Here is a 20,628-nt window from a genome sequence, read left to right on the forward strand (position 1 = left end):
TTAATAGAATGTTAATTACATATTTCCATATGAAAATTTTCTTGATTCCACCATCATAGTCATACAAGTGGAATGTTGGCAGATATTTTAATGGATTTTTCTATGAAGAAATACTGTGCCGCCAGATGCATCACAAACCCTGTATTTATTAACAGTATGTAGACCAGAACCGGCTGCTCTCTGCACACGTGGCGGTCATGTGTGTGATCAACAGCGGCTTGTGCCCACCATATGTTTGGCTGTCTTGTCTGCTGACGCTCCGTGCAGCTGTGGCATCACACATCTGTCCATGTTTATCATGGTTAGCTGGCTGTGGTGCATCTGCACCTTCAAAATGGGTCTCTGATGAGGATGAAGTTGAAATGTCTATTCTGATTAAAATAAAGAGAGTATATCAGGAGATTTGCTGCCAACCACAGACAGTTTTTCAATTTATTTTCCATACAGTTAAAGGAATCGAATCATATTTTTTGGAAAATGCATTCACCTTCTTGTTGAGAGTTAGATGAGAAGATTGACATCACTCTCGTGTCTGTGTGGTAAGAATGAAGCTACAACTAGCAGTGCATTAGATTAGCTTAGCACTAAAGCTGGAACCTGTTGGAAACAGCCTGGATCTGTCCTCTGTTAGCAAAATCTACCAGCACCTCTAAAGTTGGGCAGACATTGTAGTAGACCCAAATTGTAACTAATTATAGAATTGGGCCAGATTTCTGCCAGATCGTGCCTGGTTGTTATTTTCTGTGGCTTTCACCGGGGTCACAACACTTTATTAATTGCCCGAATGGTCAATGATCTGGCCCTCAGACAATTAGTTGCATTTCTGGCCAATTGTGGTCAGCTGTCATGCAGTATGATCGGTTCAGTCCAATTTCCCACATGGCTGCTGTCAAAAGATCCCCTATAAACTGTAGTGAGCTTGTTTCTACATCATTGAAGTAATATTTTACATCATATTTTTCTTTTTCTTTACTTTCCCTTTTGCTGACATTGTTCAGGATGTAGTTGCCTTGTTTGAATAAACCTTATTGGAATTGTCAATGGAAATATAAGGTTTAGGGTTCTGGGTTTACGTTCAGTGTGCGCACCCACATTATGGCCTTCTTTTGACAGTGTGAGCAGAACAGTCGCTGGTTTGTGGCATGCAGAATGGTGCAGATTAACATGTGCAGTGTGAGTGACGCTGGCTTTGCGAGGTGTTATGTGCGGGACTATGTCTTGGCTGACAGCAGTCACAAGTCTCTTCTAGTTGCCCTGCAAACTCACCATGATGACAAGACTCCAAGAATTTGTTTTACAAGATATATCATGTTAACTAGTGAGCTTTAGACTTAGACTGTTACTTTATTGATTGTAATGTTCTTGGCAAGACAGCAAATAAGCCTATTTTACAAACTGTCAAACTCTGTCTTTGAGAGTACAGTGCAGGATCTGTTTGAGCCTGGATGAAGATTCATTCAGTTGAGAATTGCTCATAATCCAATTTTTTATAAAATCCCAATGTCACAGCTGCCGGCAACTGCTCAGAATAGGCGGTTCACTGGCTGCATAGGCATGGTAATTGATATGTTCATTTCCAACATGTATGCTTCAGAGCGGATTTACACTTACATGCATTACTGCATGCACTGAAGCAATTAGATGGCTGGCTGATCGCGATGGGCGCCAAGATGTTATTTATTATTTGTTTGTGCAGGGAGGGCGACATATGGAAAGTTCTGTAACTGGGAACTCACTGTTACAGTTTGCCACTGACTGAGCAGCTCCACTGCCTCCAGTAATAGCAGAGGCAGAAAACATCACTCATTTACTTTCCTTCCCATGTTTTGGGAATTATTGATAAAAAAAATCATTATCAGGTCAGCTTCTCTTACCTTAAGTCTGCATCCTTCTTATGTGTTATCAGTGTAGATCTAGAGGTCGCAGTGTGCCTGCTCATGGACAGTTGCTCTCATCATGTTCAGTGAAACAGCCCCATGTTGACTGTGGACACTTAAGCCTTCTTGGAAACTGGGGTCGCACAAACAAACAGCAGGATATAGTTTCCAGATGAAATGCAACTCATCTGCGAGCTCTTCCATCTCTTCTGTTTTGCTTCTCGCAGTATTGTGTGACTTGTTTATCTGAGTCAGGTGTACTGCTTGTGTGTGATGTTTACTTATTAATTGCATCCGTACAAAGACATCTGGCTGTGAGTCACAAGTGCTTTTCCTCTTTTTTTTTGTGCTTGCAATTTCACTTTTCACTTTGCCCTGTCAGTCCTGCCATCCCCTTTGATCCAAACAAGACCAATTATTTTTAGTGCTCCTGCAGAATATAATGGGTGGAGATGTCTGGGCTCTTCAGGAAATAGCTCCCACATCCCAGACAAAGTGACCATTCCCACACCCATTTCCAGACAATGAAATTGAAATACATGATGAAAGTAAACAATGAAATGAAAGATGAAGTCATTCGCTGAGCAAAATTTAAAAGTAGCATATTTTGGTGCAACTTTGTTTTGTAATTATTTTACAGAAGAGAAAATCAAAGATTTGACCACCAAAACAAAATGTTTGCACCGTGATTTTACTGTGAGGAACTGAGGGAACTATTTCTGACTTTAGAGGTTGAGTCGGCCATCCAGAGATTGTTTGTGTGTACGCTGTGTTTGTATACAAGTGTGTTTATGTGGAGGGTAGATGGAGCCTCTGCAGCAGGGGCCTCGTGGTTCTGTCCTGCCCTCCCCTGCACTCTATGAGGCAGTGTTTTGGACCAAGGCCCAGGACCAAGCCTGAGGCACGCTGCTCTGCTCCAGCCTCTCCAGAGCGCCGACTCTCACTAACATTACATCAGCTGGGGAGACACAGTAGACTATGTGTGTGTGTGCTGGAGTGTAGCTGCTCCTTTCAGCTTGTTGCTCTGAGGCAAAAACCAAGTGCTCTGCAGATCCATCTTTCCTCCTGGTTCTGAAACTGTGAGGTGTCATCAGAAAGAGGCAGAGACTGCCCGTCAGGGAGAAAAGGCAGCTGACCATGGCTGTGCGCATCATTCGTGGAATGGAAGACCTGGTGGCATCGAGCAGCCAGCTCGTCTGGAGCCTGGCACATCAGACCTTGAGGAGGTGGTACAATCGTGGGCTGATACCATGCAGACACTTCCTAGAAGCCTGGTTCAGGATTGGAAAGTGCTACCAGGTATGACAGCTCCTTGAGCTATGACAGCAGAGCTTTCTTTGAAAAGAAAGAAGAGTTTAAATATAGCAGCTTAGCAGCTTGCTTTATTGACAGCAGTTGTGAATGATTACTGTGCCAGTGCCAGATGGATTTCTTTGGTTACCCATTGAAGTCTTATAATCTCCCTTCAGATTTCCCTCTGAGTGAAGTGAGTCAGTAGTTTTTCTCATCTGGCTCATTAGTGTATGCATGTGTTTATTTGCGTGAATGTGGGGAGCTACAGGCTGCCTCTGGGTGAGTCACAAAGCCTGTTTTTTAACAAGGGTCTGTCTCTCCCAGCACATATGGCAGTCATTAGAAAGCAGCATGACCAGCCGTTTGATCTTACTGGCTGGAAGAGAACTTTCCAAGTTGTCTTTGAAATGCATTGTTGCTGGAGCACCTGAACGCTGTCTGTGTGGTAATGCTTCCTACTTGCAAGTCTTTTGTGTAAACTTGAAAGTGCTCAGATCCCTCAGGTTTTCCCAGCATACATGTGAATGTTTCTTTTGTACTAGATTGCACCAATGACTAAGTTTAAAACAGTTTTTTCTATAACAGTTACTAGTTGCAATTGTGCTACGAGGTACAAAAAGCTAGTCAAAACAACAAGGTGACACAAGGAAAATCACAATATTCAGACAAGTTGTCACATAAATGTAATACCTTTTAAAAGCATATTATTAAAAGCAACACCTGACAGAATTCTCAGAAGTAAAACAATTCTCAGATCCCTTTTAAGCCACATACCAATTTTTTTTTTTTTTTTTTACAGAACCGCTATTATTAGTAAAAGTTGTGCATTCCTAATTTTACTCATGTACAAGTACAGAGGTATTGGTGACATTGGTACCAAATGTCAATGTAGTCATAATGCATGAATGGCCTCAGTCTGATATATTATTATGTTGCTAGATGCATCAGAATTTTCGAGGTACTTTCATGCTGCAGGTGGTGGAGGTGGAGCGAATTGTAACTGCTTTATACACTTTCAATCCATAACAATGCATCATATTTTATTAACCAATTATGTTTTGCTTGTAAAATTTGAACCTGAGAGGTGCTCTGTAACTGTAGGTGTTAAATAAGTGTAGTGGAATAAAAAGAACAAAATTTCCTTCTGAATTGCAGTTTAGATGTAAAATAACAGCATGGAAAAACTCAAGTTAAGTACAACATTTCAGTAAACTTTCCACTGCAGTGGATACACGTAATCAGTGTCACTCAGCTTGGGGTTACTTAAGGTTAGAGGGAGAAGTGTTGGGCTGTAGATGTGGTCAGAGCTGCAGGGTGGGCCCAGCTCAACCTGAGCGGGTCAGTGTGGCTGGAGGTCATGTGAAGAGAGCACCATCGGTTCTCTCTGCTCATAATGACAGGGCTTCAGGGGCAAGACCTCCCTGACACGGTCGTGACCTTTCACTTTATCATCGGGGACCTCAGGAAGCTCAGGTCCTCTCTTCAGCACTACCAGCTCTGCCAGCACCGCTTTGTTCATGCGATAGTGAATATTCAACAGAGGATCAGTATCAAAGGATACACCCCATCTCCATACAGTGTTTTAAAGTTTTATGAATTCTTTAGAAAGCGGTTGAGCTTTCAGATTTGGAGGGAAGACAAAAACAAAGAGATTTGGATGAATATGCACAGATTCAGAATGTTGAAATCAGAATGTTAACTGAAGGCCTTTGTCTGTTTCTCCATGTTTTGTTGTCACTGCCCTGCAACAATGAAGCATTGATAGATGAGTTCTTCAAAGGATTGTTCCCTGGACAGTCACAGCAACTCATGAAAGGGTTCTATAGTAATTAATAATAATTGCTAAATTGATTAATTAATTCCAGATTACAGCCATTTTCCATATAGTTAAAGGAAAGGTGTGGTTTTGATTGAGATCAGCTTCAGCCGTTCTTTATTTTTCCTGTTTTTGTCAGTGACAGAGTCTTTCCTCTGCTGGATCAGACATATAGAGCTCAAATAAAGGTCCTGTGCAGCTCACATTGGACAGTAGAAGGAGTGGGTATGGCGCTGAAATGTGAAGTTTGCGTAATAGCAAGTTAGCGTGACTGCAAATGAAACCCTTTTGTTGAGAAGTGCAGCCGTAACCGCAGAACCACAAATCTCACTGAGGTTTAGGGCGTTGAAAAACAACAAAGTGGAAAAGTATCTTGTATAATATAAAAGTGAAATGACTGCTCTGATGTGGTGCAGAGAACAATGTGTCCTGGTAGACTGAAGTTTAACACCACACCAGAGGGCGTCATCCTGGACACCAGCGTGACCCTCACTTTCCACCAATGAGGCCAAGTAGTTTGATGCCACATGTTTTTCACTGAAGTCACAGAAATAAAAGGCATCCAGGACACATTCCTGAGCAGAGAACAGCATCCAGTCAACAAGAACACACAGTCTTGGCTTTGAGGTTCTGCCCATTGTCACTGAGATCAAACAGTAGTAAAATGCCGCTGACGCTGTTACGTAGGAGGCTTCACAGAATGACTGAATAAGATAGCATCTTTTTATAGCATGAGCACGACTCCTTTTTCTGACTCTGTACTCATTTTCCAACCACACAAAAGCATTTTTTCAAAGCATTAAAGCCACTATGTGTAGAATTTCAATGTGATCATATTGTATCTTTCTTTTTGTTCTGATGGAAAAAGTTTGTGTTTGTAAAAACAATCTAAAAGCAGTCCTCGTAAAAATTGGTGCCTTAAGCCCACTCAAGGCTTCTTGTTTGCCACTGTCACATTCTTGATACTGCCACTGGGGAGCGCCAAACTCTGTGCATTTTTTAAGTCATATAGTGGCTTTTATGATGTCGATTTATTCTATTATATTAGACCTGTTCAACCAGACTTTGCCCTTATCCAAGTGATGAGTTGGTGGCGTGGTATTCAACAAAACATTTCTGAATGACCTCAAGCTTATTATACTTAGAGTGGAGCCCTGTCTCCAGGAAATGACATTCATATACAGCTAATTAGCAAGAGCAAATACATTTAAAGGACACATATCACTGACCAAATTAAGTTTTATATTAACATAATGTGGAAATGTTGTTAATCAAGTTGCAAAAATGTTGACGCTAAAATTAGTTTTATCGACAATGTATTTAATTTGTTTTCTGCCAAAATGCAATGTGCTATCACTTGTTATGACTACAGGATCATTAAAGTTAGTTCATCACTTAGTTATTGTGAGGGAAAGATCATGGTCTATATTAATACTGAAAAAATCAGCAGCAATCACGATCATTCCCTTTCCTCAAGCAACCTAAACCTGACCACAGTCTGGAGGGGAACCCTGGATTCTGGTGTCACAGTCCTGCACTTTGTACACCCACCACCTGCCTGAAACTCCAGCATGGGACATACAATTTAGTGTTTTATTCAGTCACACAAATATTGACTGAACATAATCCAGGCAGTAATGAGCGTAACATGAATAGCAAAATAGTTGTGGATAAACCTAATTTCCAGGACATGGCGTTGCAGACACCAATGACAACAACAGAAACAGAGTGATATCCATCCATCCATCCATTATCTATACCGCCTATCCCTTTCGGGGTTGCGGGGGGCTGGAGCCTATCCCAGCTACAATGGGCGAGAGGCGGGGTACACCCTGAACCGGTTGCCAGCCGATTGCAGGGCCACATGTAATGACAAACAAACATTCACACTCACACTCACACCTATGGACAATTTAGAGTCATCAATTAACCTAATGAGCATGTTTTTGGTCTGTGGGAGGAAGCCGGAGTGCCCGGAGAGAACCCACGCATGCACGGGAAGAACATGCAAACTTCACACAGAAAGGCCCCGCCTGACCCGGGGATCGAACCGGCAACCTTCTTGCTGTGAGGCACGCGCACTACCTGCTGCGCCACCGTGCAGCCCCAGAGTGATATCAATCGTCTCAATTGTATGTTGAAGTATTCCTTTAGATAAGAATGTTTTTGTACCAGATTAAACTTGCTTGACTTTAATCTCCAAAAGGACTCAGTGAACAACTCCTGTAAATATAAAGGTGGCCGAGTGGGTTTACGCTGCGCTGTGACTCACACAGACATAAACTGTGCACACAGGGAAATCCATAAGTTATTGTCACAGTCCACAATGCTGCATTACTTCATCATTTGCAAACAAACTGTTACGAGCCCATGTAGTAACATCCTTTATACAATCATGTGTTCACAAAGTGGTGAACCTCTCTCCATCCTTGCTTGTGAATGACTGAGCCTTTCCAGAATGCCCCTTTCATACCCAATCATGATACTATCACCTGTTACTAATGAACCTGCTTACCTGTGGAATGATCCAAACAGGTGTTTTTGGAGCATTCCACAACTCTCCCAGTCTTTGAAGCATGTTGCTGCATCAAATTCAGAATAAGCATATATTTACAAAAATCAATGAATGAGGTAAAACATTAAATATATTGATTTTTGTGCTGTTTTCAATTGAGTTTATGTCAAAAATGATTAGCAAGTTCTCACATTCTGTTTTATTGGAATTAAGTTTGGAAATTCAAAATGTTTTAAAATATCATAATATGAGGCTGAATGTTGGCAGCAGCTTGACACACTTAAATCCTTCCTGACTAATATTCTTCACCACACAATGATATTTCTACCTTGTCCTGCATTGAAAGGCAGTTCTGCTGAGGGCACCAGAATGAATCTTAAAGCCATTCATCAAACAATACAGTGAGAATTCAATTAAACTGTACACGGACAGTCATTGTCTTTCAGTTTCATATCTTAACAGCGGTGGAAAACGTGGGATGTTGACATTTCTGGGATTTTCATTAGCCCGGTGTTGTTGCAGAGGAAGAATATGTGGGGGGAAGAAGACAATAGCATGTGTGGAGCCTTAGAGGCAAAAGAAACTCCAACTCTTTGTTTATGATTCATGGAGCACTCATAAAGAGCTGATTTCTGGCTGACGTATCACTGGATGATGCTCCTGCAATGACTTTGATGTTCTGAAGCGTGGGTCCTGTATGGACACTTGCCTAGTGGCTCCTCTTACCTATTCATTCAGCACAAAGGCAAACATGACATTGAGGTGAGTCAGTGTTCAGTGAGAGAAAAAGAAGCAGCCATCTTATCCCTGGGCGTGGAGAGGCACAGATGCAGCTGGAGATACAGTGATTTTGCAGTGCCTGTGTTGTCTTACAGGAAGTTCTATGTCTTATGTTGCCTGTCTTCCTCTAGATGACCGAGGGCCGTCTGTGCCAGGTTCACCTCCTGGACGACAGGAAGCTGGAGCTGCTGGTTCAGGTAGTGAACACTTTCTGCCTGCTTCTTAAGTCACAAATCATGCACACAACCTCCCCTCAAGGGTTACACTGATGCACAAAGATGTACTGATGTAAACACATCTTATTACAATAATTTTATTTCCCATGGCTTCTATTTTAGGTCATCCTGATCTTGTTCGCTCAAGTTTTTCAGTTAAATGTTTTATGAATGTCCTGTCTAGGCTGTAATATTTTATTGGGTTTCTAACAAATGACTAGCACATGCAGATGATCTCAACTGAACTCCTGTGTTTTAATCAACACTTTCCAGCCCAAGCTGTTGTCGCGTGAGCTGTTAGATTTGGTGTCCTCACATTTTAACCTGAAGGAGAAAGAATACTTTGGATTGTGCTTCATTGATGACACGTAAGTACATTTCCTAACATAAAAGACATTTTAAAAACAAAAAGTGCAAAAGGTCGTGTGTGCGCGCGCGTGTGTGCGTACGTGTGTGTGTGTGCACACTTTCATTAATTGGATGATTTAGAACCAATCCTTGTTTACAAAAGCCTTCAGATGGAGTGGGAGGAGGGGTGGGGAATGGAGAAAAATTACAATAGCAGTATTCCAATATTTGATTTATTATTTTATCTCTGCTCAGTGGTCAGAATAACTGGCTCCAGCTGGATCGTAAAGTCCTTGATCATACCTTCGCTAAGACTTCAGGCCCGTTGGAACTCAAGTTCCTTGTGAGGTGAGTGCTCCTCCATCAAAGGTTTGCCAAATGTGATCTACTGGTGTGCCTTATTAAACATGTCAGCATACACTGACATGAAAGTCTCTGTGTTTTACTGAGTAGACTGCGCTGTGAATAATAGAGGCCTATTCTGAGCTTCATGGCCTCCATAGCCAGTCCTGACCAGCAGGTGGCAGTGATGAAACACGGTTTAACGCCTCCTTTGTGACTCTCAAACTCCTTAAAGACCTACTGAGCATGATGAAGTCTGTGAATAATCCTGAGGCATGGCAAAATGCACTGACAATCTATTTCAAGTGAACCTTGTTGACCCCCAAAAAATCTTCACAGGTTTTATATTGAGAAGATCACCTTTTTGAAAGAGAATACAACAGTGGAGCTGTTCTTCCTGAATGCTAAATATTTAGTCTTTAATGTAAGTATTTTTAAGTATTCCTTTTCTAAAAACGTGTCTGGTGTGTTTGCTTGTGGACATAGTAATCATATCTGGCATGTCCATTAGTTCCATATTATTGCACAAAATAATTATTGCTCAATTAGATGATGATGAAGATGGGTAATCCAACCATTGATCGGCCATCATTCTTGATGGTTAAGATGGTCAGATGACAGATGATCACTATGTTGCTCATGTACATATTGCTGTCCACACTATGACTCTGTATAATTATGAGTCTTGCTAAAGCAACATTTGAAATGTGTTGTTTTTAGCAAATAGGTTAAGAATGATATTTCTTTAAGCCTGTAGTTGTTTATGTTCATGACTTCATACTCTGTCCTCTTTTATCTCTATATGGAATTTCTGTTCTAATATTTGATTCATAGCATGCTATTTATGCTATCATAGCATAATATTTATAGAGGAACTATATGACTCTGTAATCCTTCACAAACGGTATGCACCCACAATATTTACATTTTTGAAACGCTTCAAGATCATGTACCGTTGTAGAGATTTCAAGCAATATTCAGAATGCTGCTTTCATGAGCCGTTGGAAATTTCCTAGTTTTGCGCAAACTTTATGATTCACTGCCATGTAAGTAATATGTTATTATTTAATACGTTTCATTTAAACACCTTACACAACACTCAGGTAAATCGTAAACAGGCTCGGGCTACTATTTCGATTTAACTGAGTTTTGGGGGTTGAGTGCAATAAGTTTAACGTTATTGTGTAGCGTTTAGAGTTAAGCTAAGTTCAATCATTCACAAGAGTGTTGTTGCAGGAACAGTAATTTCAACCTCTCCGTTAAGAAATTACAACATAAGTCAAACTGATACGTAGTTGATATCCGCGGATTTGGGGGTTTAAGAACCGTACGAGGAGCACGTGAATGCATCATGTGATCAAACGTTGCACTGCAGTTTTTTTCGCGGGGAGAGCGGACTGGTCACCATGGGAGACGGAGACTGTTGAACCTGCTTTCGGACCGTACCACTTTACAGAGGGGACCGTAGCTTCAGACAGGACCTTCAGCCAGGCTTTCTTTGCACCAGTGTGTGTTTTGTCAAGAACAGAAAATGTCACGACGACTCAGGTGTTGAAAACAGTATTAAACACACTTCACGGACAGTTTCAAAGACATTATTGTCTCTGCTGCAGTGGTTCAGTCGGTAACGGTGGGACCGAGGTACGGGACGGGAAGATTTTCTCTCAAGTCAAGTGTGTCGGACAGGCTGCACTTTGTATGTCTGTGTGTTTTAAAGCACTGCTAATTTTGCCATTTTTTACATCAGGGGACCATCGAAGTGGAGAGTGAAAATGTTTTCAAGTTAGCCGCATTCGCATTGCAGGTAAGAAAGAGTTAGTCGCAGGCTTTCTGGACCGAAATTTTGTCACTCACCCTTAATGTAAATGAAGACGCTCTCGGCGCTGGCAACATTTGAAAACAGTTGTCTGTTGAGGCTGCTTTGGACGGAGCTGTTGTTAAAGAAACTGAACCTTTCATATAAATGTTGCCGACAAAACCGTGGAAGTGTGAGTTTTTAGAGAAATTAAAATGTAGTCGAATTAAATGTGTTGATTTGCAACCGTGTAACGCTACCTTTGTGCAGATTATGCAGGTAACGTTAGCTAACATTAGCATACTGGGCAGTTGAGTTGCATTTGCTGATCATGCTTTTACTAAATGCATTATTTTCCCTTTTAAGGAGGCCAAAGGAGATTACACCAGGTAAGAAAATTTAAATTACGACATAAAAGCCCTGCATGAGATAAATGTAGAAAGGTGTAACGTTACCCAAAAGGGTGGCTGTTGAGCTTTCATTTAAAAACATGCTTTGAATGTGCAATACAGGATTAATTAGCTGGGAAGAAAAAAAGTACTGTTATTAAATAGTCTAGTACATCTATGGATGCAATGTTTTGTCTTTTTTTTAAACTTACATGCACTAAAATGATGATAATTTTGCTGTACTTGTATACACAGACATCCATAAAGCATTTCATTAGCTAGTGTTTGCAACTGAATCCAAATTCTACACAATTTATGGAGTGCTTGCTCCTTTACTCTGACAGGGAAGCAGGGTTTGGTTTGTCAGGTTGTTTGGTCAGTCATCAGGATAGAAATGATGGCTATATATAGCCAGTTAATGTTCAACTTGACTCGCTCAGATTTTATTTAATTGCAGACTTCCTTCAGTTAATAATTCCCTTGATTTTGCTCTCCTGACATTAGTGAACCACTGCTGGCTTGCTGCCATCCACATGGTCCAAACGTTGACTTTAAAATCAGAAGACCTTTATTAATGTGGTTGCCTGTGAAGGCAGATGCATCGCGTTTGCAGTTTCAACAAACCCTTACAGCGGCAGGTCCTTACTGACATTGTGATTGCATCACCTTTTAATACATGTTACACTTCCTGACAAACAAGGCCAATGTGGAACATGTGCAAATACATGGACTTCTAGTACACCATTTGGTCGATGACACTGGTGGGAGACTCCACAATCTGTTCACTGGTGGAGATAATGTTTTCATAGTGGGCCGTGCTCTCTGAGGCTTGACCTGCTGATAAGGTATGTTATTTTTTGCCAGCCAAAGAAGTGAAGGGCATTGACTGCGATTAGTAAACACTGCTGTGTCTGCGTGAGTGACTGAGCAGGTTGAAGCAGCACAACCTGTGTGTTGTCCCCGCGGCTTTGCCTCTGAAGGCCTCTCTGTCCATTATGTGAACACAAAGATTTGTGCTCTGTAAGGAATTGCGGATGTATGGTTTGAATGGCGATACATGCCATGCTGAAAATGCAGTTTGACCTCTTGTCAAACCATTGCCTTTGTTCTCTTGCAAAAAAAAAAAAAGCTGGAAAAAAAAAACTTGGCTGTGTCTGTGTGTGCTCATTAACCACCCCATTATTTCCAGGCATGATTGACCTGATAGATGTTAATTATTATTTATTGCAGCTTTAGTACAGATTTATGCCTCAGTGTTTTGGTTTTGAAACTTCACTCTGGAGTGTAGTGTGCAGTCTGAACCCTCAGCTCATGTGGGTGTGGGGATGGGCTGTACTTTGTCCTGACTCTGAAAGCACAATAAAAGACAACCTGCCAACAATTCTGGTATAATGAGCAATGGTGGGACTGCACCCAAATGGAGCTGTCTTTTTCTTTACTTGCACAGACACTGGTTTTCCCCATGCTTGTGCTGATTATGGTCTCTGGATATTAAGTTGTAAGGCACTTAGAGCATTTGTTTTGTGTCATTTGACAACAGTTATAGGAATATAGTCCCTTTCTTTCTCTGGTAAAACGTGTAGAAAATGGCAAAATATAGCTGTTTACCTCATACTTCTCTCACTTGAATGTAACACTGGCCCCAATATCCATGATCATTGTACTGATGCATCCCCCCACTGTCCTGTGGCGGTATTTCTCATTCCTGTGTGTGATGTCCTTTATCTCCACTTTTTGAGAGAACAGGCATGGTAAATCCCCTCATAAAGCATATAATATAAATGTGTCTCCTCTACACTGTATCACTAAAGGGCCCTGGAGCAGTGAGATTAGCTGTGGAGGAGTTAGGGAGACCTCCTCCTCCTTCAGCCAGCTGCCTTAAGAGGGATGAGCCAGACCCACTGTCCAATGGTAGACAAGTTGGCGTCAGGAGGACTCACTGTAGTCATGTTATTGTGGTGGTGTGGGCCAGTCCCCTGCTGTGCATTGAATGAATGCATCGTTAGGTTTCACATTGTACTTGTATCACAGTTCCCTTCACTATGTCAGTGTTGCATTCATACATCCTTGCTATTGCTTTCACCTCCTGCAGGTATATAATACACAGCTGAATGCAACAGGTTGCAGCTCTTCTGTGGGGATTAATGAAAGGGATTGTGGAAAATGTCAGATATCACTGAATTGATAGAAGTCTTTAATTATGCACAGACACGGTCTAAGAGTAACAGCTGTTTTTTTGTTTGTGCTACAGGCATTGTTTATGCTACCATATATTAACTGCAAGTAATTTAAAATCAGCTTTGATTGTCACAATGTTAGTTGTGTTCTAATTGTCCTCACATGAACCAATATTACACTCAGATGGTTTTAGTCCTCAGTGCTATTTGCAGGTGTAGCCTGTAGTTAGTGGTTCGTTCACAGCAACAGGCTCTCTCATTGTGCTCCCTCCACAGTCACCACGTCTCAGCCCTGTGGAATAGCTGACACATGAGTATTATCTCTCCCACACTGGGTAGGCTGTGCTGGGCTGGGCTGGGCTGTACCGGGTGTAGGAATTGCCCCCACGCTGCAGGCTGCAGGGAGATAACCAACGTAGTAATGAATTCCAGATTGCTGACAGGGCAGTGCGGCTGCAGAGCAGATCACCCCGACAACGGCAGGCCCCAGCTCCCCATAAAATGTATGCCATCAAACACGCAGCGAAGTGCCGTGGCAGCAAAACCCAGCCAACCTAGGAGAGGTAGCTGCAGGGAAGAGTGATTCAAGAGCTTCTGCCCTTGCAGCGGCTCACCCTTGCTTTTTTTGTTTAGTAAGCTGGCTCACATAACTGGATCATTATGCTTCTATCCTACTATGTCAGCGGCTCTTAAATTCCATTATTGTTTAAAGAAGTCTTAAATTGATGATCATAAAAGTCAACTTAAGGTCAAATGGCCGCTGGCCTGAAATCATCCAATACTTATTTTGTTATGTTAAGGTTATTGTTATAGCTGGTGCAACACTTGAGGATGTTCTAATAGTTTATATTAAGTATGGGCCGACCTTCACGTTGGAGTTCTGCCTCAGAGGCTGCAGACTGTTTTGAAAGAGCGCTGGGGCTCGTACAATACTTTTCAACACAGGGAGAGGCTGCCAAGTGCTTGTGAATGGCTTTTGTTCAGGTCTCCAGTGGACTGGCCCGCCAAGCAAGAGCCCTTTTTGTCCAGCAGAAACTGTAGAACCTGTACTCCCTCCTACATGATGTTAGCGTGACTCACAGTTGGCTATCATAGACCTTGACAGTGACAAACGCTACAGTTTGTCCGTTCAGATAACATGGTCAGTTTCTGTTTAGTACAACACTTGAAGCCTCTGTTAAACATTTTTGTCAGTTTGTGGGAAAGACTGACTGTACCTGTTGTGTCCGTCATGGTGTGATCATTTGCTACTCTGTGAGGGTGAATCAATATAAAGTAGTTTACCTACAGTTCATAGAATAACTGGGGAGTGCATTACTGTTGAGAACATTCACAAAATGGCTTTGATATTTTTGAAAAGACTTCTCACTAGGCTCCTTAAAAGGCTCCCCGTGACTTAAAGGCTGTGCATGTGCTTTTATAAATTAAATCTGGCAAGACATGAGTGAAGTTCAAGTTTAGTCTTGGCACACAGCACTCCTCTTTATAGATAAGAAAGATGAAAACAATATCCTGACACCGCACCTTTTCTGAAGGTTTGCAAACATGAATTATTGCTGCCATGCCTTAAGATAGAAATTCAAACCACACTGTGAAAGCACAAACATGGAGAAATTTTCCATGTGCATTTTTAAACTGAGTCAAGGTTTCTGTGAAAACATTGACCTTTACTTTTCATGTGGTGCATGTGCGGGTGTGGAGCACTCAGTTAAGGTCATAACAGGACACTGTAGATTTTTCCTCTTACATATGCTGGAGTTAGTAATAGCAAGTTTCATCAATCAGAGTCATTTTGGTGCTTTGTTTTCTGTCCTGGCTCTACGGCTTATATGAGTAATTAGAGAGGACTCCTGTTATTGTGAATGAATATATTTGCTGTTCCTATAGGTAGTGTATGATTTTTTTTTTCAGTGCTGAGACTGCAGCATCAGACCTGAAGCAGCTTCCAGTTCTGCCCACCAGAGTATTAAGGGAGCACCCATCTCTCAATTACTGGTAAGTTATCTGAGCTGTTGAGGCCTCTGAAAACAAACCACAAAATGCACGAGGAATGAGGGGGGGGGCTCATTGTTAGGGGATCACGGCCCAATAGATGCTTGTGGTCTAACCAATACCACAGCCTTCCTCCGCAATATACACTAATGATTCAGCTGTCAAATCGCCTTAGTGGTCAGCAACACCCGCGTATACAAAGTAGTATTTTCCCCAGCAGAACAGTTTGGGTGGTAAGGTGCCTGCAGTCCTGCCAGGTATTTGGCAGAGGGTTTCCCGTCTGATGGGGTGACTAATTAATGCCTGGGTTGCGTTAATTACGTTTCCTCATTAGCCCTGAGAGAGCTCAGGGAGGTGCTGACAGCCACTGGCTATCTAAAAGGATTGCTGTCTGTCTCTTCAATTCACACTGCTGTTTTTGCTCCTCTGCTTGCACCAGCCCCCACCCCCTCCCCTCTGGCCAAACGGTCATCTGAGGCTGCTGCAGCCTCTGAAGCGGATACATCATTTCAATATCCAAATTAAAATTAAAGTCTTACGGTGTATGGGTGAGCACATGATCACCTCTGCGTCTGCCTCTTTCTGGCTGTTAAGCTGCAGTGAGTTTGCAGCTTCACTTTGCTATTAAAAAGGATGATTACAGTGGGGAGGTAAATGGGATGCATTTGCAGGGGAGCTAGATGAGAGCCATCAGCAGGCCAGTAGGCCAGGCTGCATTTTCCGCATGAGCAGACAGAATATGTGTCAAATAAAGGGCCCTCTCACAATCCCTCTGTGGCTGGAATGTGTAACACTTGATGGATTATTCATTAAGTGTTTTATCTATCTATCTATTTGCAGTGAGGACAAAGTGATTGAACATTACAAGAAACTGAAGGGGCTGACCAGAGGACAAGCCATTGTGCAGTAAGTTAAAAACAACTGTATTTTTATGATGACCATTGATTTGAGTTTGGCAAATGAACGTGTGTTTCGCTTGTGCACTACTGCTCCTGATGCCTACATTCTGCAGCACGTACATCAGGCCTTCCTCTTTAACCTCATATGTCTGTGCTGTGGTAGCTGTTGTGATAAGAGGTGGCTGCCAGATGTGTCATTAATTAAACGAGGTGCTCTTAGAATAGGCAGCTGGCCAGCCTTGGGAGGATGTCAGCCCTCCACTGTGTTTTTGCAGGCACTGTAACTCAGAGCAACCTTGGGTCATATACCCTCGGACGATTTGTGCCCTTGAACTGATCAATGGACTCTCCCTCCCTCTGTCACAGACCAGAAACAAATCGATCAGCTTGCCACTGCAAATGACTGCGGCCTCACAATGACTGCAGCTTAAATCCCACTCTGTCTTTTATACAACAGCCACCGGTTGACAGTGATGAAGTGTAAGTGGTGGATTTGCTGTTAACCTGTTACACTTTCTCTGAAGGTATCTGGCCCTGGTGGAGTCCCTGCCGACATATGGAGTCCATTATTACCCAGTGAAGGTAACAGTGGTGCCCTAAGTCACACAGTAGCCTAACCTTTGAACAAGCTTCTATCAACATGCTGTCTTCATTTCTTTTCCTGCATCTAACACATCAATCAATCCTTTATTCACTTAATTTTATTACATTTTGCTTGAATCCTGAAGCTTGATCCTGTTTCAGATCTGTGCTGCAGCTAAAAGAGCAACACGTTACTGAAGGAACACACAAGACTATACTAGTTATACTGCTTGCTGGGCTCGAATAAGAGAATACAAACTGGCTTAGTAGAAAATGACACCTTAAATAATTTAATAGAATGAAGTGAAGAATCCAGTGAACCATTGTAGCACATGTTCAGTTCAGCATGTTTTCAGCAAATCTTCTCACTTTCCCTGCTTTTACTCACATCCACTAACTTTCCCGACCAAACCCTATTAAATCAAGGTGTCTGAGGAGATCAAACGGTGACGTTAAAATGACTCAGTCAGTCTTGCAGAGATTTTAAGGCTTTTAATGCATTTGATCTCTTCTTATGTTGCTATTGCTGTGAGCCTAATGGGGTAATTGCTTTTTTTTTCAAACTCTCACCAATAAAGCTACCTCTAATGAGCCGTGTGTGTGTGCTCGTGTGCTTTCATGCAGGACAAGCAAGAAATACCGTGGTGGCTGGGAGTCAGCTACAAAGGCATTGGCCAGTACGATTTGCAGGATAAACTGAAGCCGAGAAAGGTGGGTTGACCTCTTTTTACAGCTGCTTTATTTGCCTTCCATGTATTGCACTTGAAAAGTTCTTTATCAAAGCAAAACTCCACCACTTGAGACATATTTTCGTGTTTGTTGTTTATTTTTGTGAGGGGGTTTTCCTTATCCATGTCAAGAATCTATGGACATGGGAATTCATATGTTTGTACACATTGTAAAGCCCCCTGGGACTAACTTGGAGTCTGGGCTTTAAATAATTTAGCTCGACTTAACTTGGTTTTCTTACACCATGACATGTAATACTGAAACCAGTAAAACCCTAAGTTATTTGCTTTCATTTGCTTGTGTACTATGTACTATTGAGCACTATTGAATCCTTTGCTAGTTGAAAACAGCTTTCATCACGGTGCCTCTTGTTAGCTGGTTAATGATCCATCCACACTGTAAATAGGTGTAATTAAGATCATGGTTCCCATGCCAGTCAGAGGAAAGAGGAAGACGGATTTGGGAAAATATTTTGGAGTATCAGTAAGTGCTGTGAGGTCAAGGCTGCAGGTGTAAGAACAAATACAGTACAATACTATCAACAGTGGGATGAATAGTCATTGGGATTATAAAAAGGCTCAACTTGCAAAGTTTAAAAGGGAAAATGCACAAATAGACTCTCACCAAAAAATAGTGTCAGCCTTTCCCTATTTAATTGTGAAAGCTGATGATTGGGCCAGTCTACCCTTCAGGTAAATTAAAAAATGATGGCACCCCAACTGTCAAAACTGTTTCTTTTGTGTGCTTTGTGGTGGATATTATGGTACTGATGTGATCTGTAGTGTCCGTCATGTCAAAAAACTCCTGTACTACAGTGTTTGAGATTGTTCTTGGGATTACCCTCTCCCCTTTGTTTGAGAGGTGTTGTTCAGTAGCGGCAAGCTACCTGGAAAGTATAGTGAGCTCCGTTAAACATAGCTTCACCCCCACCCCCACCCCCATCCGGAACTACCCCCCAGAGAGGTGTACCATGCTAAGCTACAGCAGTGTGGCGAAAGTAGTTTACTGCATCGAAACTGTTTTTGTTTAGTTTTTTTTCATTGAACCAACTTCAATCCAAGTGTGTGTGTGTGTGTGTGTGTGTGTGTGTGTGTGTGTGTGTGTGTGTGTGTGTGTGTGTGTGTGTGTGTGTGTGTGTGTGTGTGTGTGTGTGTTTGCCTGTCGGCCTGTCTGTCTAGCTGTGTTTCCATGGCAATGCTCAATCTAGACTTGGGCACATTTTCAGGACAAACTAAATTAACTCAAAATTTAATAACGCAACTTAAACCACTATAGATAAATAATAAAGATCCAGACTCCCTCAGGATCAATTCGTCTCTTTCCTCACCCTCTGCCATATTTCCAAGGATTGGTATGTGATGTCAGCGTCACATGGTCAGGTGCACATACAGTTTTTTTTTTTTTTCAGACTGCAGCAGAAAGCTGTGCTGTGCAGAAATGCTTTGGAAATGTAGCTTGTGTGGACGCTGACGCACTTCTTGATCAATAAAAGAGCTAAGCAGTGAAAAGCTATTAGATTCAGATGTAGTTAAACTAGTAATGTTGCTACTTGCAGTGCCGCCACTGCCCAACACTGATAGCAGGAAGCTGTTGACATAGCAGGGTGTGTTGTTACACTGAGGCATTATTGGGCACAGCCACAGTGTGTGTCTCCCAGCCCTGCAAGTGGAAGGTGTAATTATGGATCTCTGTGGGAAGCAGCAGGCCTCTGGGACTGGGCCTGGCACTCTGCCAGCCGGGTGGGTGGTGGACGTTTGGAGGTGGGGGACATCAATGTGGGTGGAGGGGGTGCTGGGAGGCTTTTAAACTTCTCCAACTCCTCCACACAAGAAGGGGTGCCGTCACAAAAGTTTCCTGTTGTGGGGAAAAAACGTTGGCTTTTTAAATTACATTTTTGTTGCTCTTACTGATGTGGAAGTGGATGCCAGTGTACCCTTTGCCTTCAAGGGAAACCTCTCTGTCTGGTGAATATTGATAGTGTTTCCTGCCTTAGTTCACAGCTCCTGTATTCAATTCAGCCCATCCCTCCTTTCAGCCCATCCCTCCTTGCCCTCTGCCCAGCCGCTCTCAGCATGCTGCATTCATTATGGTAATCTCTGTGAGTGTGTGAGTGTGTCTTGGAGGGAACACAATTGATCAAACAATACAAAACAATCATCTTTGTAGGGGGCACTGGGGGCTAGATTCAGAGGTGATGCTGGTTGGGGCTCAACAATTGTGCGTTGTTTTTTTTTTAGATATATGTATTTTTTAAAAAATCATCTGAAGTAACAACAATAGCTTAACCTCACGTTATCTTCTTGCATGCATGCCAGTTTCATCAGTCAACATTGAATTGCCTGAAACTCAAAGCCCACTCTCCCTGCTGGGTTTAAGAGAAGGGCCACATTTAATAACGTGAATACCCTGTCATCTCCATTATGTATAGATGAAGTTTTTAATGGAGATAGAAAGCATAGATTGTATATCACAAAGATCTGGGGGGGACTTTGGAGAAAAAGAACATTCAACATTTTATTTTATGAAGAGGATTAGACACTATTCAATATGAGAAAGGGAAAAATGGAAGACCACAACAGTGTGATGTGTCTCCATGATGGGACTGAAGCAGATGGTGAGCCAAGACTTACGTCTTTCATGAATTAAACCAGGAGACTTTTCTGTCTCTGTTCCTCACTCTGTGTCACTTGGGCCCTCTCACAGTGGGTAATGGGACACTCTCTAAGACCACATGCTGGTCCACATATATGATGAGCCAGCAGAACTAAAATAAATCTTCAGTTTATTATGGGTGAGCATGTCAGCCTTGCTGATGACATGAATGCAAAGCCCTGAAAAAACTGAAGTACCTTAGTGGAAAAGAAAGCTGAAAACTGAAC

At 42.1% G+C, this 20,628-nt stretch overlaps 1 protein-coding gene across 4 annotated transcripts in view; it reads left to right on the forward strand.

Moving 5' to 3' along the window:
• The window catches only part of frmd4ba (FERM domain containing 4Ba), a 46,137-nt gene that overhangs the window by 14,364 nt on the left and 11,145 nt on the right, over positions 1–20,628 (forward strand). The window contains exons 1-11 of one of the 4 annotated variants that reach the window (XM_070958391.1): positions 2,831–3,176; positions 8,413–8,478; positions 8,770–8,864; positions 9,100–9,192; positions 9,526–9,610; positions 10,934–10,990; positions 11,348–11,370; positions 15,459–15,542; positions 16,380–16,445; positions 16,963–17,020; positions 17,645–17,731. In XM_070958391.1, the coding sequence (XP_070814492.1) occupies positions 3,015–3,176; positions 8,413–8,478; positions 8,770–8,864; positions 9,100–9,192; positions 9,526–9,610; positions 10,934–10,990; positions 11,348–11,370; positions 15,459–15,542; positions 16,380–16,445; positions 16,963–17,020; positions 17,645–17,731 (876 nt within the window). In that variant the 5' untranslated portion in view covers positions 2,831–3,014. Of the gene's footprint in view, positions 1–2,830; positions 3,177–8,412; positions 8,479–8,769; positions 8,865–9,099; positions 9,193–9,525; positions 9,611–10,398; positions 10,828–10,933; positions 10,991–11,347; positions 11,371–15,458; positions 15,543–16,379; positions 16,446–16,962; positions 17,021–17,644; positions 17,732–20,628 lie in introns of those variants that run through there. The other 3 variants (XM_070958389.1, XM_070958392.1, XM_070958393.1) reach the window with 3 other exon arrangements.

The sequence above is a fragment of the Chaetodon trifascialis genome, chromosome 3 (assembly GCF_039877785.1).
Source record: "Chaetodon trifascialis isolate fChaTrf1 chromosome 3, fChaTrf1.hap1, whole genome shotgun sequence".
Taxonomy (NCBI): domain Eukaryota; kingdom Metazoa; phylum Chordata; class Actinopteri; order Chaetodontiformes; family Chaetodontidae; genus Chaetodon; species Chaetodon trifascialis.